The sequence below is a fragment of the Aphelocoma coerulescens genome, chromosome 2, assembly GCF_041296385.1.
Source record: "Aphelocoma coerulescens isolate FSJ_1873_10779 chromosome 2, UR_Acoe_1.0, whole genome shotgun sequence".
Taxonomy (NCBI): Eukaryota; Metazoa; Chordata; class Aves; order Passeriformes; family Corvidae; genus Aphelocoma; species Aphelocoma coerulescens.
The window spans coordinates 76725428-76743978 of record NC_091015.1 but is presented as its reverse complement, the minus strand read 5'-3'; the positions used below and the strand labels follow the sequence as shown (position 1 = coordinate 76743978).

Here is an 18551-nt window from a genome sequence, read left to right as displayed (position 1 = left end):
CTCAGGCCTGACCAACACCAAACCTCCCCTGCAGCCATGCTCCAGGGCTGTCTGCTTCTGTGACCACCAAATGGAAACCAAATTGTCTTCAATGAGATGGAATGTTTCTGTCCCACTCATGGAGGAACTATGCTTGGTCAGACTGCTGTTAGACCTTGTAGGGATGAAAAAGCAAAAGAAAGTTGAGCTTGAAATTATGCTTTATACCAGATTTCCAGGGGAGCTGTTCTCACTCCAGGGTCAGCCCACAAGTCTTGCCTGGGACTTGGGGACTGTCAGAGAAGATGCTGAGCCTGTCTTTTGTTTTTTACTTTTTTGGCTGCTCTGGATGCAGTGAGTTGCGTATGTTTGCACCATTGCATCTGGCTTTGTTAGAGGAACATTAAGTTTCAAAAAAACGCCTAAGTGTTGTGAAGTTTTGTCTTGTAAATGCCTAGAAAACCAAACTGAAAGGGTTTGTGTTGTGGCTAACTCAGTTAACTGGGTAAAGTACACACTTTACATTGCTGGTAACCAGGAAATATCTTCTCCTTGCAGTGCTTCCAGTGTCTTCTGCAAGTAGTGGCAGTGACTTTGAGTCAAAGAAGGTAAGAAGGTGTCATGTGTTGGTGCCTCAGATTTAAAAACATTATGGATGTAAAATGTGTCCTAATGAGTGAGAATTAAATAAACTGGTGTTATTTTAATTCTCAAATGTTCTGATGGACAAATTTATCTGCTAAGTGCTGTTGAAACTCTATTGGTCTAATAGAAGAGATCTTAGGAAAACATGGTAAACTTCATAGAAACAATTGTTAAATGCTGCATACCAAATATATGTATGTATGTATGTATATGTTTGTGTGTATATATATACTTGAAATACAGAAAGTCTGGGGGAAAAAAGGTTTCTAGAACTAGTAGTTACATTAAAAGCTTTTCCCCTGGAAAACTTTTCTTGACTGTAATGCTTTTATTTTGCTTATGTAAAACATCATCAAATGTACATCTCTAATGCCTAAAGGGAGAATTGGTGCATGCATTGGATTTCAGGGCACAGGTGTCCTTCAGTGTTGGGTAGAGCCATCAGTATGTTAAGCATATTTTAAGTCTATATCGACTCTTGGTGTATTTAAAAAACAAACCAATCATCAAAACCCTCCCTCCAAAACAACACCCAAACCTCTACTTCTGTAGTAATGCTTAAAGAATACTCAGACTTTGTTCTGTTTTAGGAAGGGGCATCAAGGCAAAGCACTCAAAAGGAGATGCTAACGAAAAAAAGCACATTTAGCTCCAAGGGACAGGATTTACCCACAATGGATCTTGCTGGTATTCTTATTTTAATCTTCTTCAATGCATTAGGAAAGTTTTGATGTGTGGGTCTGTACTTTTTGGATGAGTTTTTGGTGGTGGTTTCTTTTTGATTTTCCCATTTTCCTTCACCTTTTTTTCCATAAACATTCACCTTGTGATATTTCTGTGTAAGGGCTATGAGGGGTAGATATTGTCTGTGTAAATAGTCTCTTGTACAAGGAGAAGATATGCCAGTGCTATTGACAGGTGAAGGAATGAACTTAACTGACAACCACCCAGAAAACAGCCTTTGGACTGGGTCTGAGTCACCACCTCTTCCTGTGTGGTGAGATAAACAAGAGGGTAGAGGGCTTGGGTTTTGTTTTCTGTGTCATTAAATTGAGATTTTCAGTCAATACAGGATTCTAACTCGAATGCCTGTGTCACTCACTAATCTCTCACACAGATGAAACGCTCTCAGAGGAGCCTGGAGGGAGTCCAATACTACTTGGTCTGTCTGCCAGGAGCCCTTCCAGTGACGTGGAGAAGGCCACACAGGTGCAGTATGCAGTGCTTAGCCTCCTTCCAGTCTGCTGTCAGGCTACCTCTGCCTGCAACCAATGTATCATGTCACTTTGCTTCCTGTAGCTAGACAAGTTCCTAGCAGCTTGTTTGCACTGCAGGGTGGGTACCTTCTAATTTTGTTTTCTCTCTCTCCTTAGAAGTTTCATGGTACACCGGGCAAATTATCAAGAGAAGAAGAAAGTACCAAGAGGAAGGACTCAGGTTTGTTACTCTTGATAACATGGAAGAGTTGGTTAAAAGCAGAAGGAGGTGGTGCCAAAGCTGTTATTTTATTTCAAAGACAAATTATCACTGACTTTTTTGAGATACTTTGTTTTTGCTAAATTTGGTTTCTCTGTTTTGTATATCATGACACTGTGATAAGATGCTTCTATATACATTCCTGAATTCGTTGCTAACTCTTAAAACCTGTCTTTGGTTACAGGGGGACTTGTGGTGTAGGTGGGGATTTACAAACTAACAACTCAATAGATACAGAAAAGATAATTTTTAATGATTTGAAAGGGGACAGCAACTTCAGTTTAAACAAAACAAGCATCCCTTCAAGCTGTTGATTTTCTTTATACCTAAGAACATAGATGTAAACCATTGCTATAAGCATTTGTTAAATGGTGACTTGGTTAATGGTTAATACTGCTGTAGCTTTTTTTATGGGTAAGTGGCACTTCAGGATCTAGTTTTTTTTCCATGAAACTGCACTTTGATAAACTAATTCAAAAGTGCACCACAGTCTCTTTGTGGCTGGAAACAACTGAACTTCAAGAAAGTAGAACAGCAATGGGTTGTTTTCATCCTAATCATTCTCAGTGCTGATGTAGTTCTGTGAGACTGAGTGATTGTTGTGACCATGAAGTGAGTCACTGAAGCTTTGGCCTTGGTCAAAATCATCCCTTTTCTCGTGAGCTGGCTCTCTTTGTGTTCCCAGTATATCTCTTACCTGTCCAGCATTTTCAGAATACGCTTTCACTGCACCAACACATTTGCCTAATTTTGGGGGAAGATAAGTTCTGAGGACTTCATTTTTATCACTGTTTGCTGTACAACCTTACAACTGGAGGGGAGTTGTTGCCATGCAAAGGCACAAACAGGGTTATGCTCAGAAGTTTCAAGTGTGGTCTCTGACTGCATTTGAACTCTCTCTGTGAACCCTAAATCTACTCCAGGGTGCTTCTCTTTGTCTGACTGTCCCCCTTGTCCTGGACCCCCCCACCTTCCGTTTTGCCCTATGAAGAATCCAGGGAGATGGTTTGTCAAACAGGTCAACTTGCTGAGTTCAAAAAAAGTGCACAAGACAAAAGGATGGGTGTCTTGTTTGTTTCTTTGGTTTTTAGGAATTTTTTCCTTGAAATGGAGGCTGCAGCTTTGATTTGGATTATTTGTATTGATTCAATTTTTTTTTTTTAAATTTTATTCATAAACAGATTGAGAGCTTGGGTTGGAAAAGGGAATGGGAAGAAGCCAGACACCAGAGGTTTTTGATGGTTAGAGTAGCAGCCAAGAAAGGAAGTTATCTTTAAGATGGAGACATGGAAGCTTTCCAAATACCTGTATAACAGTAGGCAGGCCAGTTCCCTGCTTTTGTGAGGGAAGATGCTTGCAGGTGAAGTCTTATCACTGTATGATGCCAGACCGTAAAATGAGCTCCCTCCTTTTCTGAAGCATTGGTAATTCCAGTGGTGGTTTCTGCTTGAGCAGGCATTGTCATGTACCTCATGTAAAAGAACAGATTTCTTCTGAAACATCTTCTATTCTCTTTCTAGATATATTAAGTAGCACCGTCATAAAAAAGCTTAAATTTTCCAATTTGGAGAAAAATCACTTGCCCTCTGAGACTAACCATACACCAAAGAAAATTTCTGATTCAGTAGAAGAGGAAGCAGAGATCCAAAAAGGTAAAGTCTGGTTGGCAACTAAGATGAAGTGCTTTCAGCTTTTCTTCTGGTAGAAATCACAGTCACATGGAAGCTTGAAGAGGTGTATCTGTAGAGAGTCCAACTTTTCCAAAATCCTAAAGTCAAAATTAACAGAAGGTGTGTACTGCAACACTACCAAAGACAGTGGATACTGAGTGTGAACAAGGAAATTTAGGTTCCACTTGGTCAGCTGCTCCATGATGTCCACACTTTCTAGTCTATCTGAATAGTGATTTGCCAGAGCTATTACAAAACCATCAAACACAGGAGCTGAAAAAAAAGCATGCAGATAATGGACAAAGTAACCCCAAAATAGTGTTAACTCTGAGCACAAGGGCATCAGGCTTTCACTGCAATGGATAAGTGGAAGACAGAAAAGAGTGGTGGCCTGACTATTTATCACCTTTATTTTCTGTGGATTTGCCTCACTATCTGTAAATATGTTGCTTTCTGTGTTGCTCTATTGTGCCTATTCTTCCCTGCTGCTCTCTAACAAGTATCTCTCGGGGGATTTTTGAGCCAGTTTCCCTCCTGCTTGTGAGCTCTAGAAGAACAAGACCCAAATTCCAGCTCTATAACAAAAGTTGCTGCTCACACGAATGACAAGTCCTTCAGTAGCAGAAAGGTTTATATTCCAGTAAGTCCTCAGTATGATGCTCACTGGGCATGTGCTTCCTCCTAGGTCAGGAAATGGATGATAGCCTAGATGATGTGTTTTTTTCCAAGATGCTACATGAAGACTTGAGTGATTCAGGAGTGATTTCTGCCTTTGAAAGCTTTATTGGCCAACTGAAGAAATTGTTCTGGGTAATGTGAGCTCTTTTAATGTGTGTGGCAATTCATCATGTTATGTTAAATTACCTTTTTTTCTCAGGGAGAGTTGGTGCAAATATCCTGTCTTTATTTTGTGTTCAGGAGTAGGGCTTTGGTGGCAGTGTCTGTTAGTCTGGAGCTCTTAGAACTATTCTACAAAAACTGTATATTCTGAGAAGTGTGACAGGGAAGGCATAAAGAAAGTTTTAATTGGGTTTTTCCTAACACTACGCTGCCCTGAAGTCTCGTGGGTTATGTAGAGTCTTGTTGGTGTAACTACTGTGACTGAATTAAATCAGTTTGTATTTGGAGCACCTATGTGTGCCATCTTACTGCAGTTTTAATTTAATGTGAGATGGTTTCTGCTAAGATGAATGGCAACCTGCAGAGGGACTTGCTTTCCAGGGAAAGGTTTTGCAAGCTAGACTTCTAGGTTTTGGCTTGGGCTATTCCCCATCCCTAACTGTGCATCCCGTGGCTAGTCCCGGTACAAAAGGATGGAGATCAACACACAGGATGCCCTGAGATCTTCTGAGAAGAACTTGTCTGCCCTGCTGAACCAGATACACAAGTGCAGGTAAGCTGTCTGGTACTGGCTGAAAACAGCTTCAGTTTTGTGTCAATTTTGATTTATAGGATAAGCCAACCTGCCAGTCAACTATTGCACTTACGGTTTGTAAGGCAAAATAGTTTGTCTTTTCCTTTTTTTCTTTCTTTTATGCAAGAAGAGTTTCAGAAGTATAACTCCAGTGATTGATCCTGATTTTCCTGTAGGGGGAGAGGATGAGTTCATTCATGCAAAGCAAGCTTGAGTTACAAGCAGTTGATGAAGCTGTCCTTGAATGTCTTCTGGTTGTCATCAATGTTCATGAATCTGTGTAAAAACTCTCTTGCTACACTTAGTAGCTTCTATTTCTAAATCTTTTAAGAAAGAAGCCAGGCTATGATTTGCTTAATGAAGTGGAGGAGAAGAAAAGGGATCTCTCAGATCCTGAGTTTCTCAGATGGGAGCTAGATTAAAAAAATCAATTCTAATATTTATGGATTTTTTAAAAAGTGAAGATACTTAAATCTTATACTGTACTTGTAAGTCTATCAGGCCTCTAACTATTACACATTCACTTTTTAGGATTTAGATCAAACGTAGTATGAAAGAATAGCCTTTAAAGTGAAAAATCCCTGCTATCAATAGGACCTCTATGAGCAGAATTTGCTGTCATTAAGACAAGGAGAAGTTTGAATTCTAAAAGTAAAAAATGGGATGTTTTGTGGTGGAAGATAAGAGTAGATGGTAGTGAGATGCTGCAATGCTTGGTTGCTAAGTAACCTGGATCTAACCAGGGTCACAGGATAGTGGAGGCAGGGCTGTGCCAAACTTTTTCTACCTCACTGCTGCTGGGAATGGTGGCAAACCCAAGTCAATAAGGGTGTTGCTGGTTAAGGTTTAGAAATTGCTGGCATCCTGTGGCAGCACTGTTCATATATATCAAACCCATGGCAGGAAAATCCATAGAAGTTATTTGTGTCAAGATAGTCATAGAATTATTTGGGTTGGAAGGGACCTAAAGAGGTCTCCAGCTTGGGAAATCTCTGCTGAACTTCCTGGAGGCTGGGAGAGAATGTACTGCAAGTATTGCACTGGGAATTAATTTGTATGCTCTGTCCTGGTCCTCTGTTACTGGCTGCTATTTGGGACAGGCTATTGAGTCATATTTATCTGCAGTGTGACTTTGGTACAGCTATTCACATGCTCTGTGACATATCTGAGAACAAATCTGCCCTGTGTAGTTCAGCAGGGACATTTGATCAAAGGTAGGTTTGGTCCTGAAAGGGGTTGTTGTCCACTTTGTGTGACTGCACATTAACGTGGCAAAATTGTTTCTGCTCTCCATCACTAGGCTGAATAAATTTGAGATCTTCCAGAAGATTGTTGTTGAAGAGCTTGCCAGCCTTGAGAAGGAAACTCAAATTCTGGCAAACATGGAGAAGGAAGCACTGGTGCGTATCACTTCTTGTGTGCCACTCCAAAAAGTTGCCCCTTCCCAAGTAACGGGGGTTTTCTTTGGGGGTCTTTTTAGGATTTCTGGAATGCACAGCTGCTCAAACTGAATACTTTCTGCAACCAGCAAAAGCAAAGGTATGTCTCTGCCAGCTGTCCTGCATGCTCACTAGTCCTCTGATGGTCACAGAGGGCACTGGTTAGGCTGGTGGTACTCTTGCTAATACATGAGAAAGGATTCTAAACCCAGTATGACATCTCTTCTTGTCCATTGATTGAGCTTTTGCAGCCTCGTGAGGCTTTTCAATTGGAATGAGAGTGTAATGAGGGAACTCTGTACGGGAAATTGTGTGGGAGAGGAACCTAGCTCAGGAGAGCTGTGCCAGGATCTGGTGCAAGGTGCAACGCACCCTCTCGGCATGACTGCATCTAGGGGTCAGAGGAGGTGGAAGGAGGTGATCATTCAATGTATAAAAGACACTGTTTGTGTAAATGCTGGGCAAAACCCTGCCTTTCTCAGGTTTATTTTTGATGGCAAATATGTCTGTTCAAGCTTCACCAGTAAGTATTAATGCTTCATGAAAAACGAGCTAAGCTCACTTTCCTTTCAGAATTGCATCTGTTGACTCAGCCCTGGGTGAAACAGCAAAGAGTTTTGCCGACTCTGTCCATAATACAATGGTATGTGTGATACAAAAGCAGCTCCCTATGGGTGGAGGACTGAGCTCTGGCCTGACTGATTGGTGTTGGAAGTGAGAAAATGAAACTGAAGTCCTGGGAGGGGAAGCCTTTAGTTAGCTGATATGTGGGGCTGGTTCTTTGCTGGACCTCTAGTCCTGATGCATAGAAAGCATTGAGAAAGAAATGTTTGACAAGGGGAAGAGGTCGAACAGTACCTGCCTAAGGGAGAAGATAAGGACAAGGACGATTAGGTAGTGATGTTTCTCCTGGGCTCACAGTCTGGGGCAGTTTCTGTGGAGTTAGTGACCTTCAATGCATTTGCCCTTGGAATTGTGCATCCATGATAATCTGTGCCTAAGAGCTTTGCAGTCTAACGACACCTTGCATGCTTTCTCTCATCTGCTCTTTAGGTCTGGTAACTACTAACCTTGATGTATTCAAGTTTGATTTTTAAAAAACAATCTTTTTTATTTACCTTTCATCCTGGTTAAATATTCTGTCAAAGTTCTTAAACTGTCCAGAGCCTAATCACTATTTTATGCCTTTGTTTTAATTTGTAAATTAAGATGAATACTTTGTTAACTTTGATACAATGCTTAGTTTCCATCTGGTTCACCCCATCACATGGACATGTAATTTTGCTACTGCTGCTGTTCCAGGTTTATGTGCAGATCTGATGGCTTTGAGAGTTTAGTATTTCTGCAGTAAGATGGATTACTGTCATGTCTGGGATACCATGTGTCTGCACTTCACAGGGCTGAGAAAGCTCTCTGTGTCAAAGGAACAACTGGGCCTGGGATTTTAGAAAAGATACTGAAAACCATGGGCTTGTATATTTTAGCAGTTAAAGCTGGAATCCTGAGCCTTTCCAAAGGGAGAAGTTTCCATTATGGGCATTGCATTGCTGAGGGACACAGGTGTTCCTGAATAAGGACCCTTAAAAAGAAGCAGGGCTGAGAAAGGAGCACTTGTGTCATGGGAACTGCTCATCCTGCAGCACTTGTTCCAGGGCAGGTGCTTGAGAATTAAGAGCTGAGTCTAAAAGTGCTTCCAGAATCTTTGCAGTTTATCTTGTACAGTTTCAATGTTTGTACCAGTTTTTGTGATGTTTTCTCTTGCCTTTCTTTTGTTCTTCCCTGCAGTATGAACTCCCAGTGAAGAAGGCAGAAGAAAACGTGTTCATAGTTCCTTCTGACTAGCAAACCCCTGAATTCATCATTGCTCATGACATTTGAGTGCTTTGTGTGCAGCATAAAGAAGATGGTTCTGTGAAGGATGTTAGTCTATTTCAAATGAAAAAAGAGGAGGAAAAAGCATCATGTTAAGCATTTTTTTTTTGCCTAGAAAGAATACATAGCACTAAGTGGTCCAGTTGTGAAGCCCTGTGTTGATAACAAGCTTTTCCTGAAAAAATTGCAAGATGGGTCCATTATATATCGAAGAAATCTTAAAAAAAAAAATGAACTAAAGATTATTTAGCCATCAAACTGATGGATATATTGGCTTACTTTGACTGTTCTAACACCTTTATCAAGTGTAAAAGTACCTAATGGCTGATTCAAAGTAAAAAGTTGTTTGCATAGGATAACAATCTCGTTCCTTCCTTCAAACTGATGCACTGAGAGTGTCTGGAAAGGTACTCTAGAGGCCTGTGTACCTTGCATTAGGCATAGCCTCTCCTGTGTGCACATAACAGTGTGGGAACTGCTGGCTCAACACCATTGGCACTCAATTCTGGATTGCAGAGCTGAAATCAGAGAGGGATCTATTGGCCAGATGCCTGAAGGCAAGCTGGAGATTGCAGAGGGCAAGAAATTTGGAGAACTGAACAGAAAATGGCAAGAGAAGCAGGAGAATTTATTTTTGCAGCTAGTGACTTTTGGCTCCAAGGAGAGTTCAGAGTACAGTAAACAACTGCTAGGATTAGACAAAATAGCATTGAAGGTCTCTGGAAAGTAAGCAGCAGATAACCCATGCTGTTTAATACTGTCCTCTGCTTTGACAGAGTGTGACAGAGTTCCCCAGAACATCGTTGCTCTTCACAAGAGAGTGTGCTCTTGCAAAAACAGCATTAGTGCTAATGCAAGTTACTGAATTTGTGGGAACGTGGCAGATTTCCAGGCTTTGGGTTTCTATCTCCTTAACTTACAGAACCAACCTCAGATTGCTGTATGGGTTAGAGTCAAGGGAATCCTCCCCTGCACAAAATGTACCTTCAGAGCAAAAGCCCAAACCCTGACAGGGTTTGTTTCATTACTGAAACAGGGCTAATGCTGTTGCTGCTTGAGAAGGTCACACATGGGTAGCACCAGCACAGAGAAGAGCAAAAAGCTGCCCTTGCCATTGTTTTACCATTTAATTCCTTTATGTTAAGTAGTCCTGACTAGGGCTGGCATGAGATGAACTTTGTTCGTCCACATCAAGATGTACTTGGTGCTTTCCTTGTGGGGTGGTTTAAAAGAAAACACCTCTTCAGCCCTGCCCATTCCAAAGGTTCAGATACTGGTCTACCCCCTCCTATTCCTAATGTGAAGGACTGAAATGCTGATTTCATATCCACTGTCTTGTGCTTATTTCTTTGAGGGCTGGCCCTGGTGGCCTGGCTATGCTCCTACTGCTCTTCAGTGTCCTTACAGCTGCTGTTTGATTCTAGGCTCTCAAAGCACTCAGCTAAAGCAGCTGTGACTTCTGGGCCATGAAGCTGTAACCTCTGTGAGCAGCTGTGCTTGAGTCTGCTAAAACTAATTTTGCATCTTGGCAACAGTTTTTGGCACGTATTGGTCCTACTAGTGTGGAGGTACAATGTGATGGCACCAGCAGTGCCATTGACCAAAACAGGCTTTAAGATATCAGCCTGAATAATCTGATCCTATCACTATCCTATTGCCTGGATGTGCCAGGTCCTAAATCTGGGGCTTTTACTACTTGAGTAGTAACCTGAGGTTCTGGCTGTAGGAGTGTGATAAGGCTTGAACTGCCCTGTTGCTTCTTACTGTGATCTAGAGTTCACGGTGGTGAATACAAAGGGATGCTTTGCGCTGTGCTGCTCCCAGTCCCAAGTTCCAAGGTGAGCCTTACAGTAGCTCCCATGTAAATGCCTGCATTCTGTGGTTTTATTCCCTACTACCTGCCCCAACACAATGATGCAACCAGGGCTATCAAGGTGCTTGATGTGAAGCAGACCTAAGAACTGAGGTGAGCTGTCTGTACTGTGGCTGTTCCTGTGTGCTGAATTCTGCACAGCCACAGAAACAGCGTTGAGAATTTGCACCCTTGGGGCACATGTCATCTCCTTTGGGATGGTGTTGGCCTATTTAGGCTTGCTCATCTGCATCTCCAAGCAGTTTACTGCCCAAAGGGAAGGTTTCAAATAGGAAGAAGAAGATGAGATGGGATGGCTCTGTGTGGTTTAAGCTGGGTTTTTTGAAGTTTATTTTTAATTTTTTTACAAACTATGACAGTAGTGGTTGATTTTTTTTTCTTTCTTTTTTTTTTTTTTTTTTTTTTTTTTTGTATCTGAGGTGTTTTTGATGGATTCATTGCTCTCTAAGTTCAAGCTGCTAAGCATTTAAGTTTTGTCAGCACTGTGAAGTAGATGTGTGGCAACTCTTGTTTTGCTACATTTCCTCACCCTTTGTGTGTTGGCACAAGGCTCTCTTGGTGTCTCCTGTAACTGTAAAAAGTTAGGAGTGCTTTTCATCCAAGTATCTTTGTTAGATAACTTAGAGTGCATTGGTCTTATTTCTGTATTTCTAATTGTTGAATCTCTGCACAACCTGTAACTGTAAAGTTTGGAAGGTGAGTGTTGAGCACTTAAGAGGGTATGGATAAAGGAAAAAATCAGAGTTCCTTACTTAGTAAAAATTACCATAACGTTATATCCGCCTATACTAGCTTTTAACTGTTTTATTGGAAAAGTCTGGACCCTGAAAGGCTGTTTAAATGATGGGTATGGGAGAGCAGAAAGGGATGTCACACTGCTTAGGTACCTTCTAGCCCTGCACTCATCTATCCCCTTCATAAGAAACACTTCAGATTTTGAGAAGCTCAGTGTGTTCCAGCTTGATAACCTGTGAATGGCCTAAGGTGAAAATTTTGGATTTTACCAATGGTATTCCCATCTGTAGGCAGTAGAAGTGTTTGGAGATGGCATCTGGGACAGAAATTACGTTTCCTGACCTTGGACAGTCCATCTCATACCACTTCCTGCACTTTTTGGTCATTTAAACCACCTGAAGGTCTAAAGTCCATTTGGTTTCTGCAGCAGATCTGTAACTGGGTTATCCTTGCATTACCTTTTGGAAGGTGGGTAGCTGACCTTGGAAGGTTTCCTTTGCCCTTCTCACTTCATGCTTTTTAAAGTGTTATTAATCCAGATATTTCTTTTCTCCCTTTGAATGCAAATAGATGTAGGTCAATTTTCAACCTCTTCAGTTGCCTTGACGCTTCTGAGCCAGAACAACAGATGATGTGGATGCTGAAGTGCAAAAATTATGCATCAATACTCAGAAAAAGAAATGGGAAATATGAAGTTCAGGTAAAGGATAACTGCTTTATGCATTTTAAGCTCTAGACAGGGTTTAATCTTAAACCAACTATAACCCCTGGTATCCTTATGCTGCATCTTTTTCAGGGGGTGATGCTGTGCTAAGTGCTTGTTTACCTGCACATTCTGTGTCAGTGCAGTGGCCCATCTAAGGTCTACAGGGCTTACAGCTACCTTATGTCAAGGCTGCACAAAGCCAGAGGAAAGGATGTCCTCTGTGGCTGGAAATAGGCCGAGGAGCTGTGTGTGTTCACCCTGGCCTGGGGACAGCCCACCCTGCTCTTGGTAAGGCATGCTGAGGTAGGCTGGAGCACACAGGGTCAGGTCCTGCAGGCAGTAGAGCTGTGTCTAAGAGAGTAATGCACTGGAAAACAGACATGTATCTAGGAGGAGCTGGGAGCTATTGTGTATTGGAATAAAACACAGCCACAGAGCCTTTCCTGGTCATATATGACGGGGTGTTTTTTGTTTCTCGTGAGCAAGAGTTGAGAAAGCATTACTTATAGACAGAATGTGAGAAAAGCCTTGTAAAGCTGAGCCTTGGCACAACACATCAGCAGCTTGATTTATCTCCTTTAATTCTATTGTTCCTGGAAGGGTCTTTAGTAAAACTCATTTCTCCTTCTTCTTTCCTTAGGAAGCTACTAACATCCCAAACCAGTGAATCAACCTCAATAGCTTTTCCTTCTGCCTGTCACTCCACACATGCCCTTTGGTGAGCAAAAACAGTCAAGTGTTTGCATGCCTCCCCACTCTGTTTGTATCTTCAATCTGAAAGAAATATTATTTCTGAGATTTGATTTCTCAATTGTCTCTCCCCTGTTTTCTACCATCATGTCCCAACTGAAAGCAATCTGATTATCAAACAAGGACTTGATGGGCAAGCACAAGCTTTGAATAAACAAAGTTATTTCAATATTACCTCTGCTCAAAAGCCCAAGTTTTTATGGGTAGTGGGGCAAAAAGACTACAGTGAAGGTATTGTGTAAAGTTTATGGAGGTTGTTTCCTAGTCTGATGTGAATGTTCTAAAACACATCTGAAAAAGCTGGAGAACAAAAGCAGCCTCAAGTAACCAGTCACCAGCCCAATTTGATGCCTTGAAGAGGAGTGGAGACAGCCTGATAGTAAAATTTTGTTTATTTACAGTGTTATGTATTACAGGAAAATCAGTTTAAAAAGTCAATGCTTCTCTTTCTTCAAAGTTGCGGCATTTTGAAGATGTTAAGACGTATCTGAAGAATTTTAAACATACCTGATTCCAGCATTCCTGGCTGATCTGGATCTACAAGGTCTGTGACCATCTCTGTTTTTACCTTTTTTTTTTTTTTTTCTTTTTCTTTTTTTTTTTTCCCCAGCCCTTTGAATTTCAAGTAAGGCATTTATTTATTTCCTTTTCTTTTGAATGAGGTTTCAGCAAAACAGAAGACAATATCTGCAGGTTTGATTGCTGTAGTAAACTTTAACACTTAGCACAGCTGACGCTTTCCACCTTGACAGTCAAATGCATGCTTTGCCATCAAAAGATTATGGACTCCACTCGGCCTAAAATCCATGCTGGGGCACTCAACCCTTTCTGTGCCTGCCTTAGATGAATGGTCCAGCTCGTAGCCTTGTACACTTTCTTGACAGCTCTTTCAAATCTCTCTGCCTCTACCCTGGCTTCCAGTATCAGGCTGATTTCTGCAGAGCTCTGAAGTGCTCCCTTTACTTAGGGCTGTGTAAAACACCCTCAGTCAAACCCACTAATTTCTTACATCTTGGGATTTTTACAGCATCAATCAGAAACACCTGTAAAGGTTCTGGAAGGGCCAGTGAGAAATAGTATATGCATACAGTGTCCAGGCTTTGTGAATGCAGGGTTCTTGGGGTTTTTTGTTTGGGTGTTTTTTTTGGGGTTGCTGCTTTCCCCCTTATTGAGTGCTAAATAAAACAAAACACTGACTTTCAGTAAGTGAGGTTTTGTGACCAACTTCATGAAGAGGGGAGCAAATGTGAATATGCACCAGCTAGATCTAGGTTGTTGTGGTGGGGTAAAAGTGTTTGAATATTGCAGCTATTTTGGTCACCCAGCTCACGATGATGTCGTTCAGCAGTCAGGCTGCTCAGAGGTACTGCTTCTGCTGCAGCATTTTGGGAATTTCAGTTTCCTGCTGGAGCAGAAAAGTTTTGTCCACATTGCAATGGAGCTGGAACTGGCTGGAGACAGGTGTCAGACAATGGGACTTTCAAGCACATGTTCAAGCAGAACTCTGACACAAGATACCCTTCTTCATGCTATTTTCTCCTCTTGCTTTTTCTGGACAATTCCATCTGTTCTTCTTCCCCTACTGTACCACTTCCTCAGCCCCCTTCCTTCCTATCCATGAGCCCTCATGGCTGCAGTCTCTTGGGCTGCTCCTGGTGAGGCTGGCTGCCTTGTGTCCATACAGCTCCCTGGGACAAACCTTCTTCCTGCCTTTGCACCTGCAGTCTCCACATGCCCCTGATGGCAGATCATCTAAATGGGGATATCTGGAGGGGATCACTGATCCTCTAGAGATGGAGAAGAATTGGACAGCAGGATTTGGGACCTCCTCTACACGTGGGCTCTCTGTGCTGGCTGGATGTGTGTTTGTCCTCCTCCTGCCGTGGGACTTTGCAAGGTGACAGGAGTGAGAGGACGTTTCCTTTATGGAACTGCTTCAGTCCAAGGGACTTGCTGGGCTGAAATGACTCCAAAAGCTGTTTTTGTTGAGAGAATTTTATACATGAGAATGGGAGACACCAGAACTACTTCACTGTGAGGAAAGAAGTCTGTCTATCTTTAGTGAAGAAACTAAGTGGGCTAAATGAGAAAAGGGCAAGGGCAGATCTATAAAGTTAACCCTGGGTATTTTTCATTTCTAACCATTTGAGTGGGGGTAAATGCAGTGAACTGAAGCAGAAAAGATGGTGATGGGCTTTTGGGAGAGAGACACCTTTACAGCTGCAGACAGCTTCCCCTACGGAGGATTGTGCCTTGGTTTCTCCAGCCAGAGACCAGTCTGAGTAAGGTCCACCTGGCACAGAAATTCCTGTACAACCTGCTTTGCTCATTGCTGAACTCACTTTTCAAATTTTCTGCATCTTCCAGCCTATTAATATGTGGCATGATAGTTTGCTTTGAATTAGCAGTGTTTGTATAGGATTAACTTTATACACATTTACACTCAAGGGATTTATCTTTCTTAAGTTGCTAAGATCCTATTTCTTTTAAAATCCATTTACCTAGAAGTCCTAATGACTTAGCATATCCAAAGTGACTTGTTTTGCTCTGTGTTCAGAATACCAGACCGGGCAGTGCCAGGGGCTACCAGTCCAGCCCCCTGAAACAGAAAGCTCCTGCCACCCTTCCTGGCATTTGAATCAGGTTGCACTTGTGTAAAGCAAGTGAGTGTGGTGCAAACTATGGGATGGTGTATCTGGGCTCTGCTCTCTGTCATGTCCTTCCCCAGGGCTCCCACAGGATCAAAGGGCACCTTGCTGGTGTCCATGGGGAGGGATTGTGTTTTGGGGAATTGGAAGAAGAAAAGAGGGGTAGGTGATGGAAAAGGTATGATTCTCACCTTTTCCCCCACCCCCCCTTTATTTTCCTGACCTTGGCTGCAGTTTAGCTGGATGCACTGGGTGCAGTGTGAAGCCTTGCCTCAAGACCTCTCACATGCCCAGAAAGTGCTCACCCTGTTAGTCTGAACAGAGTCCTAACCTTTTGAAGGCATTGATGGATTTATCCATCAAGTGTTTCATAAGGCGTTTTTGTGTCAGCATTAGAGATCAGAAAGGTTTTCTTTTTCATATGAGAAAGATCTTGGCTTTCTTTGTTCTGATGGTGATCTTTGACAAGACAAGTAATTCTACTCATTTTGTTAAAACCTAGATAGCAGTACATTAATAAGTGTCTGGTACAAAGAACTGATAAATGTAATCAAATAGGTTTTAAGCTAAAGCTTGTAATTCAGTCTTTTTTCTTCTTTTTCTCTTTAGAAAAAAAGATCATAGGAAACACTATACTTATTGTGCCTTCTTATTATTCTGCAATCCATTGGCAGCAGCAAAGTAGTCCTTATGGAAGCCATTCTTGATTTCTGTTGTGACAGGGGTTTCCTTTACAGCTGTTCTTGAAGGTGCTTTCCGGTATGTCTGTAAAAGCAAAATCCAAAGTAAACACTCGGGTTCCTTTAGTGCCCCCAAAGCAGTACTTATGGTTAACTGTAAATGGAGATCTCTGGTGTTTGTTAATGCAAATGTGTATATTTTCTTCAGATGGTATTAAGGGTGCTGCAGATTTTTTGCTGCTGTGGGTGATGTTACTTTATTAGTCTTACTGTAATACTTCTCAATGTCAAAAGAGATTTCAAGCCCTGTACACTAAAAGCTTTATATATACAGGCAGGCTAGAGCACTCCCTGCTAAAAGATGTTGAAGTAAACAAGGCAGAGACAGAGCTGTTCATTTTTTTTTTTTCCCCTAAGGAGTAGAAAGACTCGAAAATTTGCCCACCAAAGCAAATTTGACCTCCTGTGTACTGAATGCAGTACCTGACTTGTTATACAAGGCAGAAGAGCTGAGCTGCAATGAGGAGGTCATCACTGCTGAATAACTGATATGATTGTACCTGTTATTCTTAAGTGATGTATATGTTTTAATACTAACATATTTTAAGCACTGATGGTCATTTTACATCTGAGTCCACACAGACTGCTATCCAAAAAGTTCTATTTTCCCCACCCTTGTCAGAGAGCTCTCAGAGAAGACTGCTTACCTTAATGTAGAAGTTGATGAAGAGAATGACCAGTGTGGCCATGTAGGAGGACTGGAACATGAGGCAGCCAAATGGGAATCCACATGGCTTCACAGCTGCACTGAGTGTGTGCACAATAGTGAGCAGAAACTGGATCTGTGGAGTGAAGGTAATGCAGGAGTATTTGCTGAGAAAGGGTCAGTGCTAGCTGAATCAGATACAGCAATGTCCTCTAGTCCTGCTCTTTGAAAGTTTGAGTACTCTTGAAAACTATCCCTTTCTAACCCCTGAATGTATTGTGAGTTAAGTTAAAATAGTGCTCTTGTGAAATTAAATAAAGCCCTAAGGGGTCAGAGGCTTCTAAAAGTAGGCCTAGTTGACAAGAGGGAAACTTTTTTTTTCCTCAGATTTAGTAGGTGTTGTTCTGTCTTCCAGACCTTGTTGTGACAGGTACAATTGGTGTCTCTGTTACTGGGTAGAAACAGGAGGAAACTCTCAAGACTCCTGGCAATAGCTTTAGAAGTCTGAAGGGCAGGGAGGATAATTTATAAAACTTATCTATTATTGTTATAAACAAAATACACTTGACTTGAAGATTAAGTTCAATAGTTGACAATTAATAACACAGAAGGATAGCAAGAAATAAAATTAAAAACCTCTTTCCCTAAGCCCCTGTTTCTTCTCAGGTTCTGCTTCACTTCTGACTCCTGTACTTCCTTCCACATGGTGCAGGGGGATGGGGTTTGTAGTCAGCTTGTATTGCTTTGGCTTTGGCTTTTTGCTTTGGCTTTGCTGCTCCTTTCTCCTCACAGTCTTTCCCTGCTTCAGTGTGGGGCCCTTCCCCTGGGAGAGAGTCCTAATGTGCGTGTTTCCCACGGGCTCCAGTTCTTCACAAACTGCCCCAGTGTGGGTCCCTTCCCCAGGGTCCAGCCCTTCAGGAACAGGCTGTTCAATCTGTGACTCCCCATGGGGTCACAGATTCTGCCAGCAAACCTGCTCCAGGGTGGGCTCCTCTCTCCACGGGTCCACAGGAGCCTGTTTCTCCATTGGCTGTATCTTCCTTCAGGGCAGATGTGTCCATTGCTGCAGCAAGAGGTCCTCCATGGGCTGCAGGTGGATCTCTGCTCCCCTGTGGACCTCCCATGGGCTACAGGGGAACAGCCTGCTTCACCAGAGTCTTTACCACAGGCTGCAGGGGACTTTTTGGCACTAATTCCCTCCTTTTGCTTTGACCTGGGTGTTTGTAGGGGCTGTTTCTCTTACATTTCTTCTTAGCTGCTGTGCAATATTTTTTATCCTTTAATAAATATGATACCACAGAGGTGCCCCCAGCTTTGCTGATGGGCTCAGCTTTGGCCAGTAGGGAGGGTCTGCCTTGGAGCTGGCTCTGTCAGACATTTTTTGTGACTTTTATATCAGTTTCTTCCACAATTAAGGAGCAGTCATTTTCTATGCAATGGTTCAAAAATAATAGAATTTTGTGGACTGAAGAGTTTCTACTGTTTGTTCTTCTACAGAAAACACTTCTGAACATTATTTTCTTTATTAAGTTATATCAGGCTGCACTAGTGACTTCTGCCCTATGATAGTTTCATTATACTTCAATTCTAACTGGCAAATAACAATGTTTACCTATAGTTCATTTAGTCCTCTCTCGTGTTTTGAAGGATTTCTGGTAGTTAGAAGTGAAAGTAAAACAGATACATACCAGTTGTGCCTGAGTGAGGTATTTCTTCCACCAGAGATACTTGCGCATGGAAGGGATGACTGACAGTCCGTAGTAAGAATACATGAGCACGTGGATAAAGCTATTCAAAGTGGGTCCAAAGAAACCTATAAAAATCCATTAGGGGGAAAAAAAACCCAACAACTTAAATATCAACTGCTAAAAAGTGAGAGAGGATATCATTGCTTGTGATGTCTCTTGCATATGGTAAGTGTTCCTTTCATGCTTACTCCTTGCTAAAGACTTTCCTGA

General features: G+C 41.9%; 2 protein-coding genes across 9 annotated transcripts in view; one reads left to right on the top strand and one right to left on the bottom strand.

Annotated features, from left to right (window-relative positions):
* Positions 1-8844, top strand: part of SYCP2L (synaptonemal complex protein 2 like) — a 28236-nt gene extending 19392 nt beyond the window's left edge. For all 7 annotated transcript variants that reach the window (XM_069008113.1, XM_069008112.1, XM_069008111.1 and 4 more), the window contains 11 exons: positions 538-587; positions 1215-1311; positions 1742-1833; positions 1998-2061; positions 3621-3752; positions 4456-4580; positions 5069-5163; positions 6485-6584; positions 6665-6723; positions 7197-7266; positions 8409-8844. In XM_069008113.1, coding sequence (XP_068864214.1) covers positions 538-587; positions 1215-1311; positions 1742-1833; positions 1998-2061; positions 3621-3752; positions 4456-4580; positions 5069-5163; positions 6485-6584; positions 6665-6723; positions 7197-7266; positions 8409-8465 — 941 coding nt within the window. In that variant the 3' untranslated portion in view covers positions 8466-8844. The remainder of the gene's footprint in view (positions 1-537; positions 588-1214; positions 1312-1741; positions 1834-1997; positions 2062-3620; positions 3753-4455; positions 4581-5068; positions 5164-6484; positions 6585-6664; positions 6724-7196; positions 7267-8408) is intronic.
* Positions 8845-12933: 4089 nt separating this feature from the next.
* ELOVL2 (ELOVL fatty acid elongase 2) overlaps positions 12934-18551 on the bottom strand; it is a 49135-nt gene continuing 43517 nt past the window's right edge. For both annotated transcript variants that reach the window (XM_069008107.1, XM_069008106.1), the window contains 3 exons: positions 18282-18406; positions 16595-16729; positions 12934-15972 (listed from right to left, as the gene is read on the bottom strand). In XM_069008107.1, the coding sequence (XP_068864208.1) occupies positions 15844-15972; positions 16595-16729; positions 18282-18406 (389 nt within the window). In that variant the 3' untranslated portion in view covers positions 12934-15843. The remainder of the gene's footprint in view (positions 15973-16594; positions 16730-18281; positions 18407-18551) is intronic.